This window comes from Notolepis coatsorum, assembly GCF_963971535.1.
Source record: "Notolepis coatsorum genome assembly, chromosome: 13".
Classification (NCBI taxonomy): Eukaryota; Metazoa; Chordata; class Actinopteri; order Aulopiformes; family Paralepididae; genus Notolepis; species Notolepis coatsorum.
The window spans coordinates 113054863-113079068 of record NC_140177.1 but is presented as its reverse complement, the minus strand read 5'-3'; the positions used below and the strand labels follow the sequence as shown (position 1 = coordinate 113079068).

The following is a 24206-nucleotide window of genomic DNA, read 5'->3' as shown; positions in this document are numbered from 1 at the left end:
CATTGGAATATTGACAACCATACTTGGTCATTTACTGTACATTGGAGGGGGTTGGGTTAGGACATTTACATGGGCCAGTTTCGAATTGCAGTCTCCCGTAGGTGTTCTTTGAGAGTGTTTTTGAAAGTGGGTAGTGATTCACATTCCTTTACAGCTTTGGGTAGGGCGTTCCACATTGATGTGGCATAATTGTGAAACGTGTTTAGTCCCTTGTTTGAGCCGAATCTGGGTTTAACATGATTTGTGGAGCTCCCTCTGGTGTTGTGATCGTGGTATTCACTGACCTTTGGGAAGTATTTTGACATGTACATGGGTACCTTGGTCGTGTAGTGTATCTTGTAGACCAGGCCCATTGCAAGTTGCTGTACTCTGTCGTCTACTCTAAGCCATCCTAGGTTGTCAAAGTGGGCAGGGGTGAGGTGGGTTCTAGGAGTAAGGTCAAGCAGTAGTCTGACCAGTTTGTTTTGAGATGTTTGTAATTTAGTTTTTAGCACCTTTGAGGTGCTTTGGTACCATGAGGTGCAAGCATAGTCGTAGTACCCTTGTATGAGTGCTCCTGCCAGAGTCTTCAGGGTGTTCTTGTTTACCAGAGAGGAGATCCGGTACAAGAATCGAGTTTGTTGGTTGACTTTTTTTTATTACATTGAATGCCATTTTGTCACAGGAAAGATTAGCCTCTAGGATGGAGCTCAGGTAGGTAATTTCATCTTTCCTTGTGACAATATTGTCACCCACTGTAACTGAGAAGCCGTCGGTCTTGCTGAGTTTGTTATTTGAACCGAAGAGAATGGACTCTGTTTTGCCCATGTGTAATGATAGTTTCTTATCAGCGAGCCATATGCAGATTCTGCCTAGTTCCGAGCTGAGGTTTTTTTCAACCTGTAACTTGTTCTTGTCAGAGACCAGCAGGGCTGAGTCGTCTGCGAACAAGAACAAGTTGCAGTCACAAGCTGACAACATACATTTGCATAAATTAGGAACAGTAGCGGTCCTAGTATGCTTCCTTGTGGAACACCACAGCTCACTGTGAGGGGGGGGGGATAGGGTACCGTTTACCTCCACCATCTGTTCTCTCCCCTCTAGGTAGGATTGCATCCATCTCACTGATAGACTATCAAAACCCATTGCTTTTAGCTTGTCAATCAGAATGGAGTGATTGACAGTGTCGAAGGCTTTTTGTAGGTCCAGCATGACCATGCCGCAGTATTTGCCCGCGTCCACCTCTTGTTTGATGTGGTCGTTCAAATAGAGAAGGCATGTGTCAGTGGAGTGGGATGTTCTGAAGCCAGATTGGAATTCGTAGATTAGATTTTTTTCCGCTAGGTACTTTTCAATCTGTTCGTAGACTATTTTTTCCATGACTTTCGAGATGGAGGTAAGAATAGAAACAGGGCGGTAGTTGCCTGGGTCTAATTTACTGCCCTTTTTGTGCAGAGGGGTCACTCTCGCAATTTTGAAGTCCTTAGGGACGTGTCCCTGTTTTATGGAGAGGTTTATAATGTGTGTGATGACTGGGGTGATGGCGGCTGCTGAGTCTCTGAGGAATTTGGAGGGGATGTTGTCATGGCCAGTGGCCTTGTTAGGTTGGAGGGCGCTCAGTTTTTTGAGTACCTCATCTGTTGTTACCATTTCCAGTTTGAAGTCGTCTTTGCGGACCCCTAGGTTTTTGTAGTAAGCTACTAAGTGTTCAACCTCATAATGCCCTGAGTGTGAGGGTAGTTTGTTTAGCAGTGTTGTGGCTATGTTTGCGAAGAAAATGTTTAAGTAATTGGCTACATCTAGCTTGTCTGTGATGAGTGTGTTGTCCGTCTTTATGTTTATGTTTGAGGATCTGGTTTTAAGTTTTTTACTGCAGCCTAGTTGATTGTTGAGTAATTTCCAAAGTTCACGTGGTTTGTTTTTGTTTTCCTCAGTTTTGTCATTGATGAAATTCTTTTTTGCCGTTTTGATCATGGAGTTTACGTTGTTTCTTAGTCTGTTTCTTTCCAGTTTGAGTTCAGTCACGTGGGCTTGGAGTTCACTGCTCGTGCTTTTTGTAAGCTTTGACTGACTTTTACGAAACTCAGAGCATTTTTTGTCTCTGGTTTTCATAGCGGCCAATATTTTGGAGTGCATCCACTGCTCAGCACGATTTTTTACCCTGGTGGTTCTTAGGGGGGCCATGTCGTTTAGTGTTGTTGAAAATTTGGTTTTGAAACCAAGCCATGTTTCTTCTACCAGTGTACCATTGAGCTCATCTGACCAGTCCAGACTCTCCAGTTCAAGGTTAAAGGCCTCGCTAGAGTAGGTTTTTAGGTCTCTAGATGTGACTGTTTTGTGACAGCCGGCCTTATGTTTTAGCTTTTTGCTAAAAGTTCGCACACATTCTCAAAAGCCCCCAAAAGGTATTTATTTTCAGACATTTCAATCCATACAGATTTCCATCATGTAATCCCTGGAGAGGATACAGCTCAGTTGAAGGAGACTTCAGAGATGTTCTAATAAAGCTACAATCTGTAATCTGGACCATGTAATGGTAAATCTTCACATATATGTCCTTGAAGAGTTTGACTTTTTTTTAGGAACTTTTCGTAAACCATCAAAATTCAAAATGATGTTTACAAACATAAAAATGTAAACAAACATTACTAATCAGCGGCAGCGGTAGCGGCACGGTGGTGTAGTGGTTAACACGCCTCACAGCAAGAAGGTCCAGGGTTCGATTCCCGCTTGGGGACCAGGTTTCCATGATGCCAGTTACCCAGGTGGGGTATCTCCCAGGCCTTTCTGTGTGGAGTTTGCATGTTCTCCCCGTGCTCGCAAGGGTTTCCTCCCCGATAAGATAAACCCAATGGAAAAACATGCACAACAACAAGATCGCTAACGCTGTGGCGTCCTTGACGAAGACGGACAGGAGCACTTGGATTGGTCCCCTGGCGCGGCTCACGTTGACGCCTGTCTGCTCCCGGCTGCCCTTGGGGGGGAAGGGCGACGGGATGGGTTAATCGCAGATACGAATTGCATGCATGCATCGCATGTGTGCCAATTGATGACCTCGGAGCAGGTCCTAAATTATAAATTATTATATAATGTAAACAAACAGCCTCTAAAGTTATGTCAACCTCATGTGCTGTTACATGCGCTCAGGCATTGTATTAAAAACTCAGACTATTTGATAGTGAAAACCAACAGCCTTTAACCCAATAGATCAGTGGTGCCCAACCAGTCGATCGCGATCGACAGGTAGATCGCGGGCTGATTTCAAGTAGATCTTGATTAATAAAATGTGATCATTAAATTTTTTTTTTTTTTGCTAAATCAACTCTTCCTCTCCTTGTTAACTACAACAAGCAATGCTGTTTGTTATTTAAGATGAGATCGGACTCTGCACTGACAGATTTGTGTTCATTATGCTGCTTTTATAAAGCCTCAAATGACGGCTTACAATATACAATTTTGGCTGGTAGCTCTCGGGCTAGATGGTAAATAAAAAAGTAGATCTTGGTTCAAAAAAGGTTGGCCACCCCTGCAATAGATGAATGAATGATCATTTTGTAAACAAAGCTAGTCGTTGACAGTGCCAACAAGAGACTCCACACTGCAATCATGGATTGTGCTTTAAAGCAGCATTTCTCATCTCCTCCTATACTGCTGGGACAGCAGGCGACATGGCGGCATGAACATCAGTTTCCAGTTTAATTTATAAAAGCTACTTACATTTTTCTGCTTAAAGGAACACACCAACATTATGTGCTTACCGCCTTCTCCAGTATCAGACAAGACGATAGATACCAATTTCCTCTCTGTATGAACGTTCAGTAGAAAGCTATCTGGCTGCAAGCTAGCCAAGCTTCGCACAAATTAATGGAAGCGGATACGGACCAGCTAGCATAGCTGTTGGCCAAAAACACCTTTCGCAGAGTTTTAAGCTAGGCTAGCTGGTCCGTATCCGCTTCCATTCATTTGCGCTAAGCTTGGCTATCTTGCAGCCAGATAGCTTTCTACTGAACATACAGAGAGGAAATTGGTATCCATCTTCTTGTCTGCAAGAAGCATTTCATATAATGTTGACGTGTTCCTTTAAGACCAAATCCAAGACAAAGTTATGATTTATTAATAAGTTATGATCTCAAAATCAGAAGTGCTAATTAATTTTCTCTGTGATGTATCAAAAGCTAAAACGAATTCATCAAAATATGAATGCTATACTTTTCATGTTTTTATGTGATTTTTGGAACTTTGGGATACACAGATAGGATTAGGATTCACACCAGACATAATGCTGTGTTCAAGACAACATAGAACTACACAATCCAGAAGCACAGGTTAAAAAAAATTACATTAACTGCTATGGGTACATTGCAAGAGGTTGGTGGACACACAAATAGTCCTTTTTAACACTGAAACCTTCACAGTCTTGTGGTACATGTCTTGAGAATATTACATAAAATGTTTTGGAAAATGAGCTGTTTTCATACTGTAAATATATTAAAGTGTAAATGTGACAAAACAGCAATAATGTAATAGATGCAATTAAAACCTTACACCAAATAATTAATTTATAACATGTTTAAAAATAGAATGTATTTATAATAAAAACACAAGATAGTTGATACAAGATACATATATTATTTTCTATTAATTTAGATTCCAAATTAACAAATCAATGATTTGAGATTTTATGCATCACATTGCATAAAAAAAAGTTCATTCAAAGTTGTATGCAAGACCAACGATAATGTGTTCTCTGTTGTAGTTGGAACCCTCTCTGTTACAAGTAGTATTAATTATTAAACATTGTGCATTGCTTTCTGTGGGAGGAGGTCATGCCCCACAACCCAAACCTTAATTTATACAAGGTATCTGTATCACTGCAGTGACAGACACATCCTAATCTGCTGGGGCCCAGCACTCGCAGAAATGTTATACCATATTAACCCTTTCACTACAACACTACCAAATGGTTAACCCTTTCAATGTGACAATACAGAAGGTTAACCCTTTCACTGCTGCACTACCAAACGGTTAACCCTTTCACTGCGACAATACGGAAGGTTAACCCTTTTACTGCCGTACTACCAAGCGGTTAACCCTTTCACTGCAACAATACAGAAGGTTAACCCTTTCACTACCACACCCACTACAGAAGGTTAACCCTTTACTATCACACTACAGACGGTAACGGTCTGTAGTGTGATAGTAAAGGGTTAACCTTCTGCCAGTTTCACTGCCACATAGCAATGGGTTAACCCTTTCACTTCCACACTACAGAAGGTTAACCCTTTCACTACCACACTACAGACGGGTTAACCATCTGTAGTGTAGTAATGAAAGGTTAACCTTCTGTAGTGTGGTAGTGAAAGGGCTAAACTGGCCAATATGATGCCCACTTATCAGCTATAATTGAACTGCTCACCTATGCATTGTACAGCCCTGTTGATTTTCAACTTTAAAAGGAATACACCAACATTATGTGAAACTGGCTTACCGTCTTCTCCAGAGTTTGACAAGAAGATAGATACCAATTTCCTCTCTGTGTCTTCAGTAGAAAGCTACTCTATCCAGCTGCAAGCTAGCCTAGCTTAGGCCTTTAAATTCCCAAAGGAACATAGGCCATTGACGAAGCTCCTCCATCCTCTTCGGTCTTGTGCCCTCCGCTCCAGATCTTTCAGGACAGCCCTTCTTTCTTCATCTCCTGTTCTGTGGTTCTTCTCAAGGTGGTTTTTGGTCTGCCTCTCTAGCTAAGCTAGCCTAGCTTAGCACAAATTAATGGAAGCGGATAGTCGAATAGCTTTCTACTGAACGCACAGAGGAAATTGCTATCTATCTTCTTGTCTGACTCCGGAGAGGACGGTGAGCGCATTGCCCATAATGCTGGCGTGCCTTTAAACCGGCAAATATGATGTCCCCATTTGTCAGTCATTATTGAACTGCTCACCTATGCATTGTACTATGTGGTTTTCAACTTAAATGTCATCATTATCTTTTTTCACTTTCAAGGAGAGTTGGGCAATTCACTTAGGGGAGACACAGGAGAGAAGGCTCTAGTGGGAGTCTATGGGTCAGGTTAAACACTATGCCATTTGGTTTCCCCTCTGGACCGGATGCTCATACACAGTAGGTATCCAGAGTGGAGGGGATCCTTGGTCTTCTATTAGACTGGAGGAGGAGTCCTCTTCTAGAGACAGAGACCTGCCGGTGGTCAGGGTGCCCTGAGACATCCTCTCTCTCTGCTTCTGTTTGGCGATCCTCCACATCCTGCGCGTTTTGCTCTGAGCTTCGTTGCTCATGTCCTTGATGGAGGTCCGGTCGATAAGCCCACTCTCCTTTCTTATTTGATAGCTAAAAAAAGAAAGAAATTATTATAAACAAATACACAAAAATCAGAAAACTATCCAATTGATCATCTTATATTAAATGTTCAACGTTCTGAACTTTCAGCAGTATCTTTGCTTGTTCTTTTTTTGCATTGATTCATGCACCTTTTTGAAAATCATCTGACATGAAGATGGAACACATTTTAGTTGTTAACACTTTGAGTGCCACGGATGCGTTGTCATTAGTTCATGCCGCCAGTTGAATGCCAGCAACGTTATATAGTAGGGATGTCCGATATTATCGGCCGATATCGGCATTAAAATGTGATATCGGAAAATATCGGTATCGGTTTTTAAATTATTTTTAAATTATTTTTTCTTTTTACATTTCTATAACCTTTATTTACCCAGGCAAGCAAGTAAGAACAAATTCTGATTTTATTTATTGTCAAAAGTATGCATAATGTTGTGTTAATTCCACAACAAGAGATATGTAATGTTAATTACCTGAAATTATTAAATTTTTTGGGGGGGAAACCCTGCATATATCGGTATCGGTTGATATCGGTTGATATCGGTATCGGAAATTAAGAGTTGGACAATATCGGTATATCGGTATCGGTAAAAAAGCCAATATCGAGCATCCCTACTATATAGCGTTTGTTTGTCGTATTTATTTTTATTAGCGATTTGAATTCATATTTCATCAATCGAGCCTCACGCTAGTGCTGCAGACTCTCTCTGAGCTCCATTGGGAAAATACCGCCCCCTATCGTCTCTCCCTGTGTAACTGCACCCCATTAGATTAGACTGATGGGGGGGGTCCAGCCTCCTCATTTTACTTTTCCGTCGAGGCATCTGAAGAGACCCAAGTGATCGCCGAGCCGGAAAACACGTGGAATACATATGTACAGTACCCAACGCTGAATCAATAAACACGATCGATATTTGGAATGGCGGTCAGGAATTGGAATAATCTTTTTGGAGAACATCTGATCTGAGGTAAGCAATTTATTTTACCAGTCTTGGGGTAATCGGATCTATTTTCACAGAGATATCAGCGTGTGCCCCATGTGTGTGTGTGCGTGCTGATCAGGAAATGAGAATATATTTTTCAGATCGCTTCTCTAGCGTGCATAAGTACACATATACTATCGATAATCTATCAATCAATCAATAAAAATTTATTTATATAGCACGTTTAAACATGACGCTTGTCAACCAAAGTGCTTCACATAAGTACAAAGAAAAGTATAAAATAAACTGATATTTTTTTATAAAATCAACGGATAGACAAAGGAAAAACAGAACAACACGTAAACAAGTACGGCAAGAGTCAAAGTGAGTCAGGGAAGGCCAGGCGATATAGGTGGGTTTTGAGTTTTGATTTAAAAGACTCGATGGAGGGGGCAGATTTAATAGACATGGGGATGCTGTTCCAGAGGTCAGGGGCTGTGACCGCAAAAGCATGTCCCCCCCTAGACTTGAAGTTAGACCTACGGGTGGTTAGGAGACCCTTATCAGCCGATCTGAGGGCCTTGGCGTTGGTATAGGGGGTGAGGAGGTCTGCTAGGTAAACTCATAAATAGGCCGAAAAATGACAACGTTTTTTGTGTATGCCAGCATATTCCAGTAAATGCTGTTTATCACAGAATCTATACATTTTCCTGAAAAGCTTTTCAAAATGCGGAAATGAACCGATTAAAAAACAATCCGTTTCGACAATGTTGACTGCAAACAAGTCATTGATAAGCGACGGGATTGTGCGTTCACAACGCTATCATTGAAGTGGGTGCTGGCATTCAACCACGTTTTACCATGTTAACAAGTGGCAACCAAAGTGTTAATATGATTTATATTACTGGTAGCTCATACAAGACATTATCGTCCTCTAAGCCAATCTGCACTTTAACATAGGCCTGGGTTGTTTTTATTTCTGTTAGCGCCGTGGATATAAGAAAGAGGTCTAGTTAGGGCGGTCGGGTAGCGCAGCGGACTTAGCGTCTGTCTACCACCACAGAGACAGTGGGATCGAATCCAGCTGTGGTGCTTCCGGGTTGGCCGACCGTCCATACTAACACGATTGGCAGTGTTAGCGGGTGGGTGTAAACAGCGACTCCTACAGTTCGGTCGGGGCGCCTGCACAGCAAGGGAAGTATCTGAGAGAGGTAGTGTGACCTTCCACACGTTAAACTCTCCCTAGTGGCTCATATCGTCCTATTTCTCTCCTTAACAATGAAGCAAAGATCTTGGCAAAGGTACTCGCTCGACGACTGGAATCCGTTATACCAAGTATTATCCATCCAGACCAGTCTGGCTTTGTGAAGGATAGAATGGCTTTTTTCAACCTGCGGCGCCTTATGAATATAATTTACTCATCCACCGAGTCTCCCGTTGCAGAGGTCGTTGTTGCGCTAGACGCAGAGAAGGCCTTTGACCGGGTTGAATGGGACTATTTATTCTATACTCTGCAGAAATTCGGTTTCGGCGAGAAATTTGTGTCCTGGGTCAAACTTTTATACTCCTCTCCAGTGGCATCAGTTCGAACAATTGATGTGACTTCGGAATATTTCCCCCTACAACGCGGTACAAGACCGGGTTGCCCTCTCTCTCCGCTACTATTTGCACTAGCGATCGAGCCACTAGCTATTTCCTTTCGCAAGGACCGCCATGTCCAAGGCATCATTAGAAATGGACAGGAACAAAGAATCTCGCTATATGCGGACGATGTCCTGTTGTATATCGCGGAGCCAGCGGCCACACTTCCACGTGTCCTTCACATACTACACAAGTTTGGTGTTTTTTCTGGCTATAAATTAAACTTAAACAAGAGTGAACTCTTCCCCATAAACTCCTTAGCTAGTGAAAATGAACACATTACCGAAATGTCTGTACTTATTTCAAAATATTCCAACCTTTATTCCAAAGTCATTTTTCAAAGCCCTCGACAAGGCAATATCAGATTTTATTTGGAACAAACGCCCAGTCCGAATAAATAAAATGGCCCTCCAGAAGCCTAAATCGCAGGGAGGCTTCGCACTACCCAATTTCTTGGTCTACTATTGGGCTGCAAATATTCACAGCATTCTCTACTGGAGTCACTCCCACTACGGACTCTGTCAGTGGGTACCGGCATGGGTGGACATGGAAAGGGCATCTTGTTCTAGAACATCTTTGCAATCCTTAGTCTGCTCTTCGCTCCCAGTCACAACCGCCCAGTATACCAACAACCTCTTAGTACAACACTCCCTCCGGATCTGGTCCCAGTTCAGAAAACACTTTGGTCTCCACGCCATGTCACAGTCGTCACCTGTCCACAAAAACGTCCTTTTCCCTCCCTCTATGGTGGATGAAACCTTCAGCAACTGGTTTAAGAAGGGCATTCTGAACATTTATGATTTGTACCAAGACAGTTCATTTATGTCTTTCACACAACTGTCCCTAAAGTTTAACTTACCAAAAACAAATTTTTTCAGATATCTACAGATACGTGATTTTGTTAAGAGCAAATTTGACCAGTTCCCCCATACACCCCCAAAAACTTTGATCGATCGCATCTTGGAGGTGAAGGTTGTAATCAAAGGCTCAATATCTAAACTATATAACATCATATCCCTATCCCTACCCTCCTCAGTATTGGCTATAAGACAAAACTTGGAGTCCGATCTAAATCATCAATTTACAGACAAAGAATGGGAAAACGCTCTTGCCCGAATACACTCTTCTTCAATATGTGCCCGCCATTCACTGATACAGTTCAAGCTCCTCCACCGTCTATATTGGTCAAAGACTAGACTGGCGAAGATAAATCCTGGCATGGATCCCACATGCGACCGGTGTCACCAAGCCCCTGGCTCACTTATTCATATGTTCTGGCATTGTCCAGTACTGGCCCCTTTCTGGACTTCCATTTTTAAATCTTATTCAGACATATTTTTTATGAATATTGACCCATGCCCTCTTATTGCACTATTTGGCTTGGGCAATCCAATGCCATGGCCTTTGCCTCACTCATTGCCAGACGCCTCATCCTATTCAACTGGAAGGCAGCCACTCCCCCTTCACACTTACACTGGATGAGGGATGTCATGTCTCTTATACATATAGAGAAAATCAGATTTACTACACAAGGCCACACGGATATCTTCCACAAAACATGGCAGCCCTTCCTATCTCATTTCAAAACCCATATGACTCCATCCAAACTTGGGACCCCATGACCCCCCTCCTCCCCCTATCTATCTATCTTCATGACACTGCTAGCCCACACATGGCTGGGGAGATGGCATTGTGGTGGTCTGCTAAGGGTGTTAAATTTACTTTCCATTTGATTTGTTTTACCATCTGGAAATTACGCTACTAAAATGGAGAGTAACACTTATATTATATATTATTATTACGGTATATATATATAATTTTTTTTTCTTTGTTTTATTTTAATTTTACTTCATTTTTCTTTTGCGTAGCTTTGTCTGCCACATCTGTACTTTTGTTTAATTATTTAAATGTCTCTATTTTTTATTTTATCTTTTTTTTTTTATACATGTATGTTTGTCGTCGCCCTCACTGGGTGGGATGGGTGCCGATTAGGGGATAGGAATGGGGAAGGAAATGGAAGTTGTATAATTTTGATAACTAAAATGTATAAATATGTACTAATTCTTCCAATAAAAAAAAGATAAATCTAAACTCTCCCAGTGAGAGTCCGCGCTGCCAGGTGAAAAGAAGCACACGGTACACATGTGTCGGAGGAAGCATGTGATAGTCTTTGCCCTCCCGGACCGACGGTAGGGGGTAGAGTGCGCAACGACCAGGAAGGGGATTGGGAATTGGCATAACGACTAACATTGGGAGGGGAGAAAAATGGAAAAAGAAGGGGGGAAAAGAAGATAATAATAATAATAAAAAAAAGAGGTCTAGCTGAGTCAATGTTGATGGTTTTGTTGAACATTTGTATTTCACAGGAGAGAAAATGTATTCAAAGAAAGCTATTAAAATAGTCTTTGAATCTAAATATACTTTCTTTGTGTTGATTTTACATTAATTCCATGATTTAAATATCTGTTACAAGCTTCGGTCTTAAGTAGAAAAAAGCAATTTTTACAGAAAATTGTGAGATTAATTAGTAAATTTTTTGTATCTATTGACAGCACTAATTAAATGAGTAAGTCGTTATTTGCGAGACAAAAATCCAAGGTTAAAGGGAAATCCCCATCATCATAAAAAAAGAAATCAGCGCTCTAGAATGGGAGACATTCACAAAAACGAATGGAAAACATGAATTTACGCTTCTGAGACATGGCTTTGAGGGGGGGGGGGGGAGGTTACACTGCTCCCCTCTTTAACAGTTTAGGATTTTAAACAATGTTCAAGGAGAAGAGGCTAATGTGAAATGTTAGCTAGATGCTGCAAAAACGAGGATTCTACAAGGAGGATCCCTTGTCCAGCCGCATTGACATTTGTGAATCATTGTACTACTGTATATAGCGCTTTTATAGACACTCAAAGCACTCTACATTTGTATGCCCGAATCACGTTCTAACGAATGAGACAAAAGTCTTTCAACTCTATCTTATCCATTATTCCTTTTCAAACAGGCCTATTTAAATGTAAAAAGAATTACAGTAATTCTCAACCTACTGTAGATCCAATTGTTCTAATCATATACTGATAGATTCCGACCTCTTGTCAGCTGGTCTACTGTTGGTCACTTGAGTGACCCTCCAATTCATTTCGTAGGGTCACGCACAACACAAATATGTTCTTCTTAACACTGAGATGCTAGTAAGTAAGTAAGTAAGTAAGTAAGTAAGTAAGTAAGTAAGTAAGTAAGTAAGTAAGTAAGTAAGTAAGTAAGTAAGTAAGTAAGTAAGTAAGTAAGTAAGTAAGTAAGTAAGTAAATAAAGTGTATTTTAGCATAGCACCTTTCACAGAGCAGAGTCACAAAGTGCTTCACAAAGAGTACAAAAAATAATACCACAAAACAGTGGGAAACAAACAATTAAACATTTAACAATGACCTTAAACAAACAAAACTAGAATGGGTGCTCATTGGAGCACATATGTTTGTGGCATGCTATAGTTGGTAATAAATATGTCCCCCCAATGAATGAAGGGCGTATGGCATCTACACATATGTTTCAGGTAGGCTTGCCACGGTAGCCACCGAGTACATTACTTGCCTACCGCCCCAACCGGCGTATGCTTTTTTTCTTTATAGAAATAAAACCCATTTAGTTAATATTCGCATACTGTATCAGTGCCCACATTCTTAAAGGAACACGCCAACATTTTGGGAAATTTGCTTACCGTCTTCTCCAGAGAGAGACAATACGATAGATACCAGTTTCCTCTCTGTGCGTTCAATAGAAAGATATCTGGCTGCATGTTAGCCTAGCTTAGCACAATGAATGGAAGCGGACATGACCGGTTAGCCTTCGGGAGAGGTGTTAGTTGGACAATGCCTAGGCTAACCGGTCATGTCCGCTTCCATTCATTGTGCTAAGCTAGGCTAACATGCAGCCAGATAGCTTTCTACTGAATGAATGAATGAATGAAACTTTATTTAACAGATTGCAGAATGGGTACAATACAGTATGGCTCAATACACACAATTGTTAAGGGGATGGAGACCAGAGAAAGACGTTTGTCTTGTTTACATCAGGGTCCCCCATTTTCAATTCATATTGACATTTATGACATACACAGCATACATGACATTTATGGCATAGGGACATACAGGTATTTAGTACTGATACATTTGTGACATAAACGGTATTCAAATATACAGTACTGTTACCCATAGATCCTGACAGAGTATATACATATGATGGGGAGGGGACTGTACATTAGGAGGGGGTGGGAGAGAAATATACATACGGTGGGGAGGAGACTGTACATTTGGAGGGGGTGGGTGGGTGGGAGAGAAATATACATACGGTGGGGAGAGAATATATACATGCAGTGGGGAGGAGACTGTCATTTACGGTGGCCAGTTTCGAATTGCAGCCTCCCGTAGGTGCTCTTTATGAGCGGTTTTGAATGTGGGTAGGGATTCACATTCCTTTACAGCTTTGGGTAGGGCGTTCCACATTGATGTGGCATAATTGCTAAACGTGTTTAGTCCCTTGTTTGAGCCGAATCTGGGTTTAACATGATTTGTAGAGCTTCCTCTGGTGTTGTGGTCGTGGTATTCACTGACCTTTGGGAAGTATTTTGACATGTACATGGGTACCTTAGTCGTATAGTGTATCTTGTAGACCAGGCCCATTGCAAGTTGCTGTACTCTGTCGTCTACTCTTAAGCCATCCTAGGTTGTCAAAGTGGGCAGGGGTGAGGTGGGTTCTAGGGGTAAGGTCAAGTAGTAGTCTGACCAGTTTGTTTTGTGATGTTTGTAATCTTGTTTTTAGCGCCTTTGAGGTGCTTTGGTACCATGAGGTGCAAGCATAGTCGTAGTACCCTTGAATGAGTGCTCCTGCCAGAGTCTTCAGGGTATTCTTGTTTACCAGAGAGGAGATCCGGTACAAGAATCTAGTTTGTTGGTTGACTTTTTTTATTACATTGGATGCCATTTTGTCACAGGAAAGATTTGCCTCTAGGATGGAACCCAGGTAGGTAATTTCATCTTTCCTTGTGACAATATTGTCACCCACTGTAAATGAGAAGCCGTCGGTCTTGCTGAGTTTGTTATTTGAACCGAAGAGAATGGACTCCGTTTTGCCCATGTGTAATGATAGTTTGTTATCAGCGAGCCATATGCAGATTTTGCCTAGTTCCGAGCTGAGGGTTTTTTCAACCTGCAACTTGTTCTTGTCAGAGACCAGCAGGGCTGAGTCGTCCGCAAACAGGAACAAGTTGCAGTCACAGGCTGACGACATGTCATTTGCATAAATTAGGAACAGTAGCGGTCCTAGTATGCTTCCTTGTGGAACACCACAGCTCACTGTGAGGGGGGGGATAGAGTACCGTTTACCTCCACCATCTGTTCTCTCCCCTCCAGGTAGGATTGCATCCAGCTCACTGATAAACTATCAAAACTAGGGATGCTCGATATTGGCTTTTTTACCGATACCGATATACCGATATTGTCTAACTCTTAATTTCCGATATCGATATCAACCGATACCGATATATGCAGGGTCCCCCCCCCCCCCAAAAATGGAATAATTTCAGGTAATTAACATTACATATCTCTTGTTGTGGAATTAACACAACATTATGCATACTTTTGACAATAAATAAAATCAGAATTTGTTCTTACTTGCTTGCCTGGGTAAATAAAGGTTATAGAAATGTTTAAAAAAAAAAAAAAAAAAATTGAAAACCGATAGATATTTTTCGATATCACATTTTAATGCCGATATCGGCCGATAATATCGGTAGGCCGATAATATCGGACATCCCTAATCAAAACCAATTGCTTTTAGCTTTTCAATCAGAATGGAGTGATTGACAGTGTCGAAGGCCTTTTGTAGGTCCAGCATGACCATGCCGTAGTATTTGCCCGCGTCCACCTCTTGTTTGATGTGGTCATTCAAATAGAGAAGGCATGTGTCAGTGGAGTGGGACGTTCTGAAGCCAGATTGGAATTCGTAGATTAGATTTTTTTACGCCAGGTACTTTTCGACCTGTTCGTAGACTATTTTCTCCATGATTTTCGAGATGGAGGTAAGAATAGAAACAGGGCGGTAGTTGCCTGGGTCTAATTTGCTGCCCTTTTTGTGCTGAGGGGTCACTCTAGCAATTTTGAAGTCCTTGGGGACGTGTCCCTGTTTTATGGAGAGGTTTATTATGTGTGTGATGACTGGGGTGATGGCGGCTGCTGAGTCTCTGAGGAATTTGGAGGGGATGTTGTCATGGCCAGTGGCCTTGTTAGGTTGGAGGGCGCTCAATTTTTTGAGTACCTCATCGGTTGTTACCATTTCTAGTTTGAAGTCGTCTTTGCGGACCCCTAGGTTTTTGTAGTATGCTACTATGTGTTCTACCCCATAATGCTCTGAGTGGGAGGGTAGTTTGTTTACCAGTGTTGTGGCTATGTTTGTGAAGAAGATGTTTAAGTAATTGGCTACATCCAGCTTGTCTGTGATGAGCGTGTTGTCCGTCTTTATGTTTATGTTTAAGGTCGCTTTCACACAGGGGCTGTTTGGTCCGGACTTTCGGACCAGAATTCGATAGTCCGGTTTTTCGGGTTTGTGTGAATGCGTGTCGAACTCGGTTCGCGGACCAAACAGGCGAACTCTGGTCCGCCTGAAAACGTCGGTCTCGGTTCGCTTCATCGGACCAAACGCGAACCAAATATAGGAAGTGATTATTATTACTCACTGCAAAACAAGCACACTGCATCTATCTATCTATCTATCTATCTATCTATCTATCTATCTATCTATCTAACTGTGCATTTTGGGAAGAAGGAAGAAAAAACGCGGCTTATTATTATTACCGAGGCGCACGGCATTGGATCAATGGATCAATGCCACGTCAATACTATTATTACCTTACCACTGCTCGCAGCATTCATTCACTGCAAAACAAGCACACTGCATCTATCTATCTATCTATCTATCTATCTATCTATCTATCTATCTATCTATCTATCTGTGCATCTTGGGAAGGAAGAAAAAACGCGGCTTATTATATTATTAATAAAACAGCTACTTGTGGGCACTCATAAAAACACAGTGGTCTACAAGTTGTTTAGCGAGAGGATGGTGGTAATGTGCTTCAATAGAACAATGGATCAATGCCATGTCAAAACTCGCCTCCGCTGATCTGGAGGGCTTGCAGACAGTCCACACACAGACACACACACACACGGGCTCGCAGCCACACACACATTTCCACTGTCCAATAGACAAGCGCCCTTTTCGACCGTGTGACATTGTTCAGAAGGTTCGGTGCGCCTCACAGATTTCTATGTGAACGCAGGCGAACCAAATGAAGAATGCAACAATGTTGCAACTTCACCACCAGAACCGCACCGAGTCCACCAAAACTATATGTGAAAGCGACCTAAGAATCTGGTTTTAAGTTTTTTACTGCAGCCTAGTTGATTATTGAGTCATTTCCAAAGTTCACGTGGTTTGTTTTTGTTTTCCTCAGTTTTGTCAGATGAAATTTCTTTTTGCGGTTTTGATCATGGTGTTTACGTCAATTCTTAGTCTGTTTCTTTGAATTTTTAGTTCAACCACGTGGGCTTGGAGTCAGGGGGCCATTGGCGCTCAGTTTTTACGTTTGGCGCCTCCCACTGAGAGGTCTGCCCGCCGTGTGGCGTGTAATCAATCAATCAAGTTCATAACGATACTCTTATTTTGAAAATCTGTGCGGGTCTCATTTCCGCCCCAAGCGCATCTCCACTGTCATAATATCGATGGCTCCGGCAGTTAGCAACATTCGGTTCGTATGATACTCTTATTTTGAAAAAAAACGTGGCAACGAGTCATATCCGCCCAGCCCTGCAGCGGGATACTATTGGCTAAGGGCTTCTGCTCGTATCAACACAGAGGCAATCTGCTCTAGTCTAGAAGAGCGGACCTCCATGAGCTACCGTTACTGTTTAAACAATGACCCAGTCAACTATTCACTTTTAGTTTAATACATGACGAGGCATTGTCTAACGGTATCTAGCTGGCTAGCTACTGATAGCTGCTGATATCAACAAATGCTCCAGCAATAGTCGACTCGAGTGCATAATACCTCCGTTCCCTCGTTAGCTAGCTCACGTTAGCTAGCTCACGTTAGCTAGCTCACGTTAGCTCTATATGTCCCAGTAAACTAAATTGTCTTAACGTTATCTAGCGGGCTAGCAGTAGCTACAGATAGCTCCTGATATTGATTGATTGATTGATTGATTGATTGAAAAGTTTATTAACAGATTGCAGAATGGGTACAGTACAGTACAGCTCAATACATACAATTGTTAAGGGGATGCAGACCAGAGAAAGACTTTCGTCTTGTTTACATCAGGGTCCCCCATTTTCAATTCATCATATATCAATGTCTTATAACATTGATTCAATGCATATTCTAGCTGAGGGCATGTTGAATGTGATTTGACCAAAGAACCGTAACATTATACCAATAGGGTCCAGCTGCATCGCCGGAGAATCCTTGCATGCTGAATGTAGGGTCTAGCTGAATATAGGGTCTAGCTGCAGCGCCGGAGAATCCTTGCTGGAGCTGGAGGCTACTCAAGTATAGGGATGGGAATTGATAGGATTTTATCGATACGATTCCATTATCGATTCTGCTTATCGATTCGATTCTTTATCGATTCCCTTATCGATACCTGATCAATTTATAATTTAAATAAATAAATTGGAAATGCAACAGAACTACATTTAGTCATTTAGCTGACGCTTTTATCCAAAGCGACTTACAAGTTCTGTACGACAAGCCATCAGGAAGGGCACAACTCTATCAGCTGAGCAACAATGTTCATCAAAGTGTTGAGTGCTACAGTGTAGGTTAGTTTATTAGGACAAGTGCATGACAGTACGGTTAGTTAGGGTTAGATATATTTTTTTTTATTCAGATAATGGTTGAAGAAGTGCGTCTTTAGTCGACGGCGAAAGATTGGACGTGATTCGGCTGTCCTAACTGGGGTGGGTAGTTCATTCCACCATTGTGGGGAAAGGACTGAGAATAGGCAACTTCTCTTTGATGACCCTCCCGGAGCTCGGATAGGAGTAGGTCTGAGGCGGCCAGAAGATGCAGAGCGTCGGGGTCTAAGCTGGTTAGAATAACAACATGCAACTTGACATTTCTGATTGTCATTTATTGTTGAGCCCCCATGTCAGAAAAATACAAAAACTGTAAAAAATAAAACATTAACTATAGCCTACACTTAAATAAAATAATGTATTTGAGATTCTCTTAAAATGTATTTATTTTTTTATTCTTAAACTAATTTAATCTATTGAATAACAGGTTGTTATTCCTCTGACTTCTGTCTGTAGAGAGAGAGAGAGAGCTCCCCGGGCCCCTGTCCTTTATGTATTGGCTTGTGTTGCTACACGGACACATTTGTATGTTGCACCACTGTACTTCCTGGTTTACACTTTACAGACTTGTAAACAAGCACTCGCGTCTCTCATTATATGTGAACTAAAGAGTACAAGGTTTACACAACAGCCCCCACCTGCTGTTTTATTGTATTTGTACCTGTACTATCCGCTGTCAGCTGTTTATCTCTCTTTGTGAGGTTGATTAAATAGCGTTAGCTCACGTTAGCTCACGTTTGCTCCGCGGCTAATTTTAGCTCACCCTAAACTAAATCAATGACAATGTTCTAAAGCATTCAAGTAGTTTTCACTGCACATAGAAGTAGCCAAACAGCGGGAGCATTTCGGGAGCATATTACCAAAACCCAGGCAATTTCGAGCCCTTAAGGAATCAAATAGAGTCTGCCATGGCTACATGGTAACGTAACGTTATTGTGCAACTGTAGGCAGCGATAAGGGAATCGAAAGTCACAGGAGCCACACGGTTCCAGGCATTGGCCAATTAGGAACCGGTTCCCAATGGGAACCGGTTTTCGATTCCCATCCCTACTCAAGTATACACACAGACAGTGGAGCTGTTTGCAGATAGCGAGCATTTTGACTTATTGCGTGGTGGCGATGTCTCGCAGATAATACAACTACAAGTATGATTATATAATATATATTTTATTTAAAAAAAATCTTTTTATATAAAATATATTTTTTTTTTTAATCAAAAAGAATTTGGCAGGTAAGAAATATGCTTGGCGGGTAGATTCTTCCCATCTACCCGCCACTGGCCGGTGAGTCAAAAAGTTAATTTCGCTCCCTGCTTGGAGTTCACTGTTTGAGCTTTTGGAAAGCTTTGTCTGACTTCTATGAAGTTCAGAGCATTTTTTGTCTCTGGTTTTCATAGCGGCCAGTATTTCAGTGTGCATCCATGGCTCAGCGCGATTTTTAACCCTGGTGGTTCTTAGGGGTGCCATGTTGTTGAGTATTGTTGTGAATTTGGTTTTGAATCCAAGCCATGTTTCTTCAACCTGTGTACCACTGAGTTCATCTGACCAGTCCATGCTCTCCAGTTCTTGGTTAAAGGCCTCTCTAGAGTAGGTTTTGAGGTCTCTAGATGTGACTGTTTTGTGACAGCCGGCCTTCTGTTTTAGCTTTTTGCGGGTACAGAAAATCATATAATGATCACTTAACCAGCATGCTATCACCCCTTTATTGGAGATCATGGACTTGTCAGAGGTCAAAATGAGGTCAATGGTGGTTTGTGTCGAATCACATACCCTTGTGGGTTGGGTGATTAGCTGGCTGAACGCACAGAGGAAACTGGTATCTATATTCTTGTCTCTCTCTGGCATGTTCTTTTAATAAACCTCGTTATTATCCTTCTTTCCTTTACTGTTTCAGTAGCGCCACCAAGGGTGGACCATTTCACACTGTATACGGAAAATAGCCAGAGTTATCCAGTAAATGCAACAATACCTTGCTCGTCTCTTTGCTAGGAGTTCCTCCCTGGCAGATGGGTCAGCATTTAACCTTGCCCTGTAACGAGCAGTCCTTTCCTTGCCTGCTGTAGACATCTGCAAACATGGACCAGAATTGAAATGCTGCCAATCACATTCTTCAATTATGATTATAGTGGGTCACAATGCAATGTATGTTGTATGCAATATAAACAGCCTGACAAAAAAAATTGTCAGGTCAGTGTTAAAGGGGAACTCCAACATTTTGGGAAATTAGCTTATTTAACATCTTCCCTGGAGTTAGACAAGAAGATACATACCTTTTTTGTTTCTGTGCGTGCATTTTAGCTTTGGGAATAGACGCTCCGTTAGCATAGCTTAGCTTCATCACTGGAAGTGAGGCAGGACAGTAGCCTTACAGTGCCTTACAGTGTATTGCAAGGTCTGACATTGACCAAATTTGATATGCATGACCTTGGTGGGCTCTAGGTCAACTCCTGAAAAGGGGGTCAATGTCAGACCTTGCAATCAAAAGTTAGGGGGCGCACTGAAATTATGGCAAGGGTTATTAGCCCCCTAACTTTTGATTGCAAAGTCTGACATTGACCCCCTTTTCAGGAGTTGACCTAGAGCCCACCAAGGTCATGCATATCAAGTTTGGTCAATGTCAGACCTTGCAATACACTGTAAGGCACTGTAAGGCTACTGTCCTGTTGAAATCTCGTTGTTGGCCGCCATGCGTTGAGTGCCAATGACGAGAAATCTCGTTATTTAATCGTTATTTCTTTTATTAGCGATATCCATTTATTTTTCATCCATCCAGCCTCACGTTATCATTGGGACTGGCTCTGAGCTCGAAAAGGGAAAATACCGCCCCCTATCGTCTCCCGGAAGGTATGGCACCCATTGGAATAGAGTCAATGGAAATGCATGAGAAAAAAAAACTCCGGGCTCCACATTTTACTTCTGAGCCCTGGACCTGCGAACTGCCCCCTCTGAAAACTCTTTTAAAATTTCTGATTTTGTTTTATTGTGTTTTTATATTAAGCTGTAGTGTAAAGCACCCTGTGCATTCGTGCTGTGAAGGGTGCTATATAAATAAGTCATTCATTCATTCATGTAACCTGAGACTATTGCATTCATTGAGGCAACCGAAAGCAGCGTGGATTATCTGTTTCGAGGTCTAACGTTGGATCAATAAACACGAACGATATTTGGAATGGCGATCAGGAATTGGATTAATCTTTTTGCAGAACATCTGATGTGAGGTAAGGACTTTAGTTTACCAGTCTTGGGGTAATCAGATCTTTTTTCACAGTTTTCACAATGTGTCTCATATGTGTGTATGTGTGTGTGCGTAACGTTAGCGCCAGGCAGGGCATAGATAATCAATTTTTCAGCCCGCTTCTCTAGCGTGCATAAGTGTACATATACTATCGATAATCTAGCGTTTATTTGAAAACGATTAATAAATAGGCCGAAAAATGACAATGTGTTTTGTGTATTCCAGTAAAGGGCTATTTTCGCGCATTTTTCTGGAATCACTAGAAAGCTTCAAAACTATACTCGTATTCAAAATGGTATAAAACGGAAATGTACTGATGAAAAAACAATCCGTTTCGTACATGTTGACTGCAAGCAAGTCATTGATAAGCGACGGTTGTATTAGACACATAGCCATAATTTAAGATATAGTTTATGCATTCGCAAATATCCCCGTCGTCTCATTGACTAAAGCGCTGGCACTCAAGCGATAAATAGCGCACCCCCTGCTGGCAATGTGTTAATACACAAAAAAAAACACATTTTCCATTTGATCACGAAGAGATGTTTGTGCGATGTGTAAGCACACATTAACAAAGACTAGTTTAGATATAAAAATACTAGAAAAATATCTCCACTTACTTCACAAGGAGTAGGACTTGTACTGTAGGACAGGTGGGCTGCATTGCTGACCATACAAGATGTTTGAGTCGTCCATTTGTTTGTTAATTTGTGTGCGTCTAAATGTGATCGTGGCCACGCGCTCTCCTTCCCAAAATAATCACCGCCAGTCTCAATGTAAGTGTGCGAGTTGAGGACGTGACTGCCGCCGTGTGTTTCATCTGAGTCGAGGACGTGACGGCCACCGTGCGTTTCATCTGAGTTGAGGACGTGACGGCCGTCGTGCGTTTCATCTGAGTTGAGGACGTGACGGCCGTCGTGCGTTTCATCTGAGTTGAGGACGTGACGGCCGCCGTCGTGCGTTTCATCTGAGTTGAGGACGTGACGGCCACCGCCGTGCGTTTCATCTGAGTTGAGGACGTGACGGCCACCGCCGTGCGTTTCATCTGAGTTGAGGACGTGACGGCCGTCGTGCGTTTCATCTGAGTTGAGGACGTGACGGCCGCCGCCGTGCGTTTCCCATGTGCCGCAGTCCCCTTCATCATCTGCCTCCATCTTCATCTGCCCAGTTGAGATGGCTTGTGGAGCCCTGTGACTGTTCCCCAGACTAGAGATTGGGAGTTGAGCACTGGTCGCGATCACCTGACCACTTTGTGTTACGGTGGGAGGATGAGTGAATATGAACTTTAGGATATCAGCTTCCTCCTCCTCGTCCTCGTCGTCGTCCTCCTCCTCCTCAGGCCCTTGGACTGGCTCCTCACCCTGTTCCTCTTTAATCTGTGGAGGCAGTGGTGGGTAGTTCTGCTGCTCCGGGAGTCCATCCTCTTTACAGCCAGACACCGTAAGATGTTTGGGTTCTAGATAATGAAACGGGGAGGTATCATCAAAGAGTTAAAACAAGGTAACACATCCAGGAGTTCCTTTTTTGTGACCCCAGAATTCAAAAGCAAATTAAAAGTGTAACATCGTACTAAACTCTCTTGGGAGGTAGTCAGTGCATAGGTAGCCCTATAATAACTGATTATTGCATGTATTCCATATAACACTCCATGCAATTTGTTGGGGGGGATTCACCCCTGCAGCATTGTAATTCTCTGTGAACACACAGGCAATAATTAATTGCTGTGACTGGCGGTCAGCTGTTTATCATATTCTTCATATAGTATCAAATTCCTTTGAAAGTTCTGTCAGAAAATTTATATTTAGTCATATTTAGTAGTATCTCCACTTTACCACGGGATTCGCACGGACCACATTCTGTGTGCACAACTTTTACTAAATATACGTTTTCTGCCAAAACTTTAAAAATAATTTGATACTAGCGCGGTAGCCTATATGTCACAGCAATTAATTATTGGGTGAGTAATCATGGAGCACAACAACTTAGAATGCCACGGGTGTGAATCACCCCCAACAAATTGCATGTTTTGCATTGAGTGTTCTATGGCTGTATATTTAGCTGGATTACAATTTTGACTACCATTCTAGACTGATTGTGATTTTCATTTCTACTAGCATTCTAGAGTGATTCTGATTTAAATGTCTACTAGCAATCTAGAGTGATTAAGATTTTCATTTGTACTACCATTCTAGAGTGATTAGGATTTACATTTTTACTACCATTCTAGAGTTAGTTTTTCGGGACCCATGGCTCAAGTTTGGGAACGCCTGCTGGCTAAACATGGCCACCACCTCAGCAGCATAGAATATTACGCAGCCATCTGTTTTTGTTGTTTGTTTTAGCCATATAGGTTGTAACTCATGCCAACCGTTGCATACGAACCTGTTCTGTGTGTGACCCTTTTCAATTTGCACTGATAGACGACAGACCGGGTAACTTCCTCCCGGTATTCGACCATTGTTCTCTCAATTACCCCAAGTATCTCGTCGGCAGCAGCCGTTAGTCGCTCGTTAACAAATGTTCTGAGTGTCAGAATTTGCATGCTAGACATTTTGAAAACGGATTTATTCCTGATAATATCTACAGTCCACGAGTTTGCTATCAAACTACCGCTACTGTGTTGTTGTTGTTGTTGTCAACCAAGGAGGTTGTGTGTTGACAGCATAAACGTCACTAAAGTGCGACATGGTTGCGGCGCCTGCGCAGTTGTCACAGACCAAAGCAGTTTATTTTTTTTATTTTTTTTTATAATCTTTATTATACACAATTCAATGTTCATTCATACAAATACATTAAAAGAGCTGCTTGAAAATTGCTTGGTTTCATTTTCAAATATAATAAATAAGGGTTTAAAGCTATTCATTTGTGGATATGAAATTATGCTAAAAGAATGATTGGGATAATACTATAATATTCTTTGATTTTATTGCCATTATAATTATTGAAACCAAACCAAACATTCACTAGGCATAAAGTGAACTCAATATTATAAATAATAAATCTACTGAAGGCATAGCCTTTTATTATGGGTACATTGCTGCTTCATTTGTTTTGGCAGACCAAAGCTGCTTACCATTCAAAATGAAAGTCTTTGTTTTGAGATTAGTTGGAAATACGGCCATAAATAAACATGGCTACATTACAGGCCTTCGGATGTATATATTTCTTATGATCTATT

At 41.7% G+C, this 24206-nt stretch overlaps 1 protein-coding gene across 1 annotated transcript; it reads right to left on the bottom strand.

The window, feature by feature from the left end:
* Positions 1-5315: 5315 nt before the first annotated feature.
* On the bottom strand, positions 5316-23655 carry LOC311239641 (uncharacterized protein). Its single transcript, XM_084328018.1, has 4 exons — positions 23411-23655; positions 21649-22484; positions 19763-19860; positions 5316-6321 (listed from the first exon to the last, which is right to left on the bottom strand). Exons 1-4 carry the CDS (start codon positions 23577-23579, stop codon positions 6054-6056), a joined length of 1371 nt encoding a protein of 456 aa, XP_084184144.1. The 5' UTR covers positions 23580-23655; the 3' UTR covers positions 5316-6053.
* Positions 23656-24206: the final 551 nt, after the last annotated feature.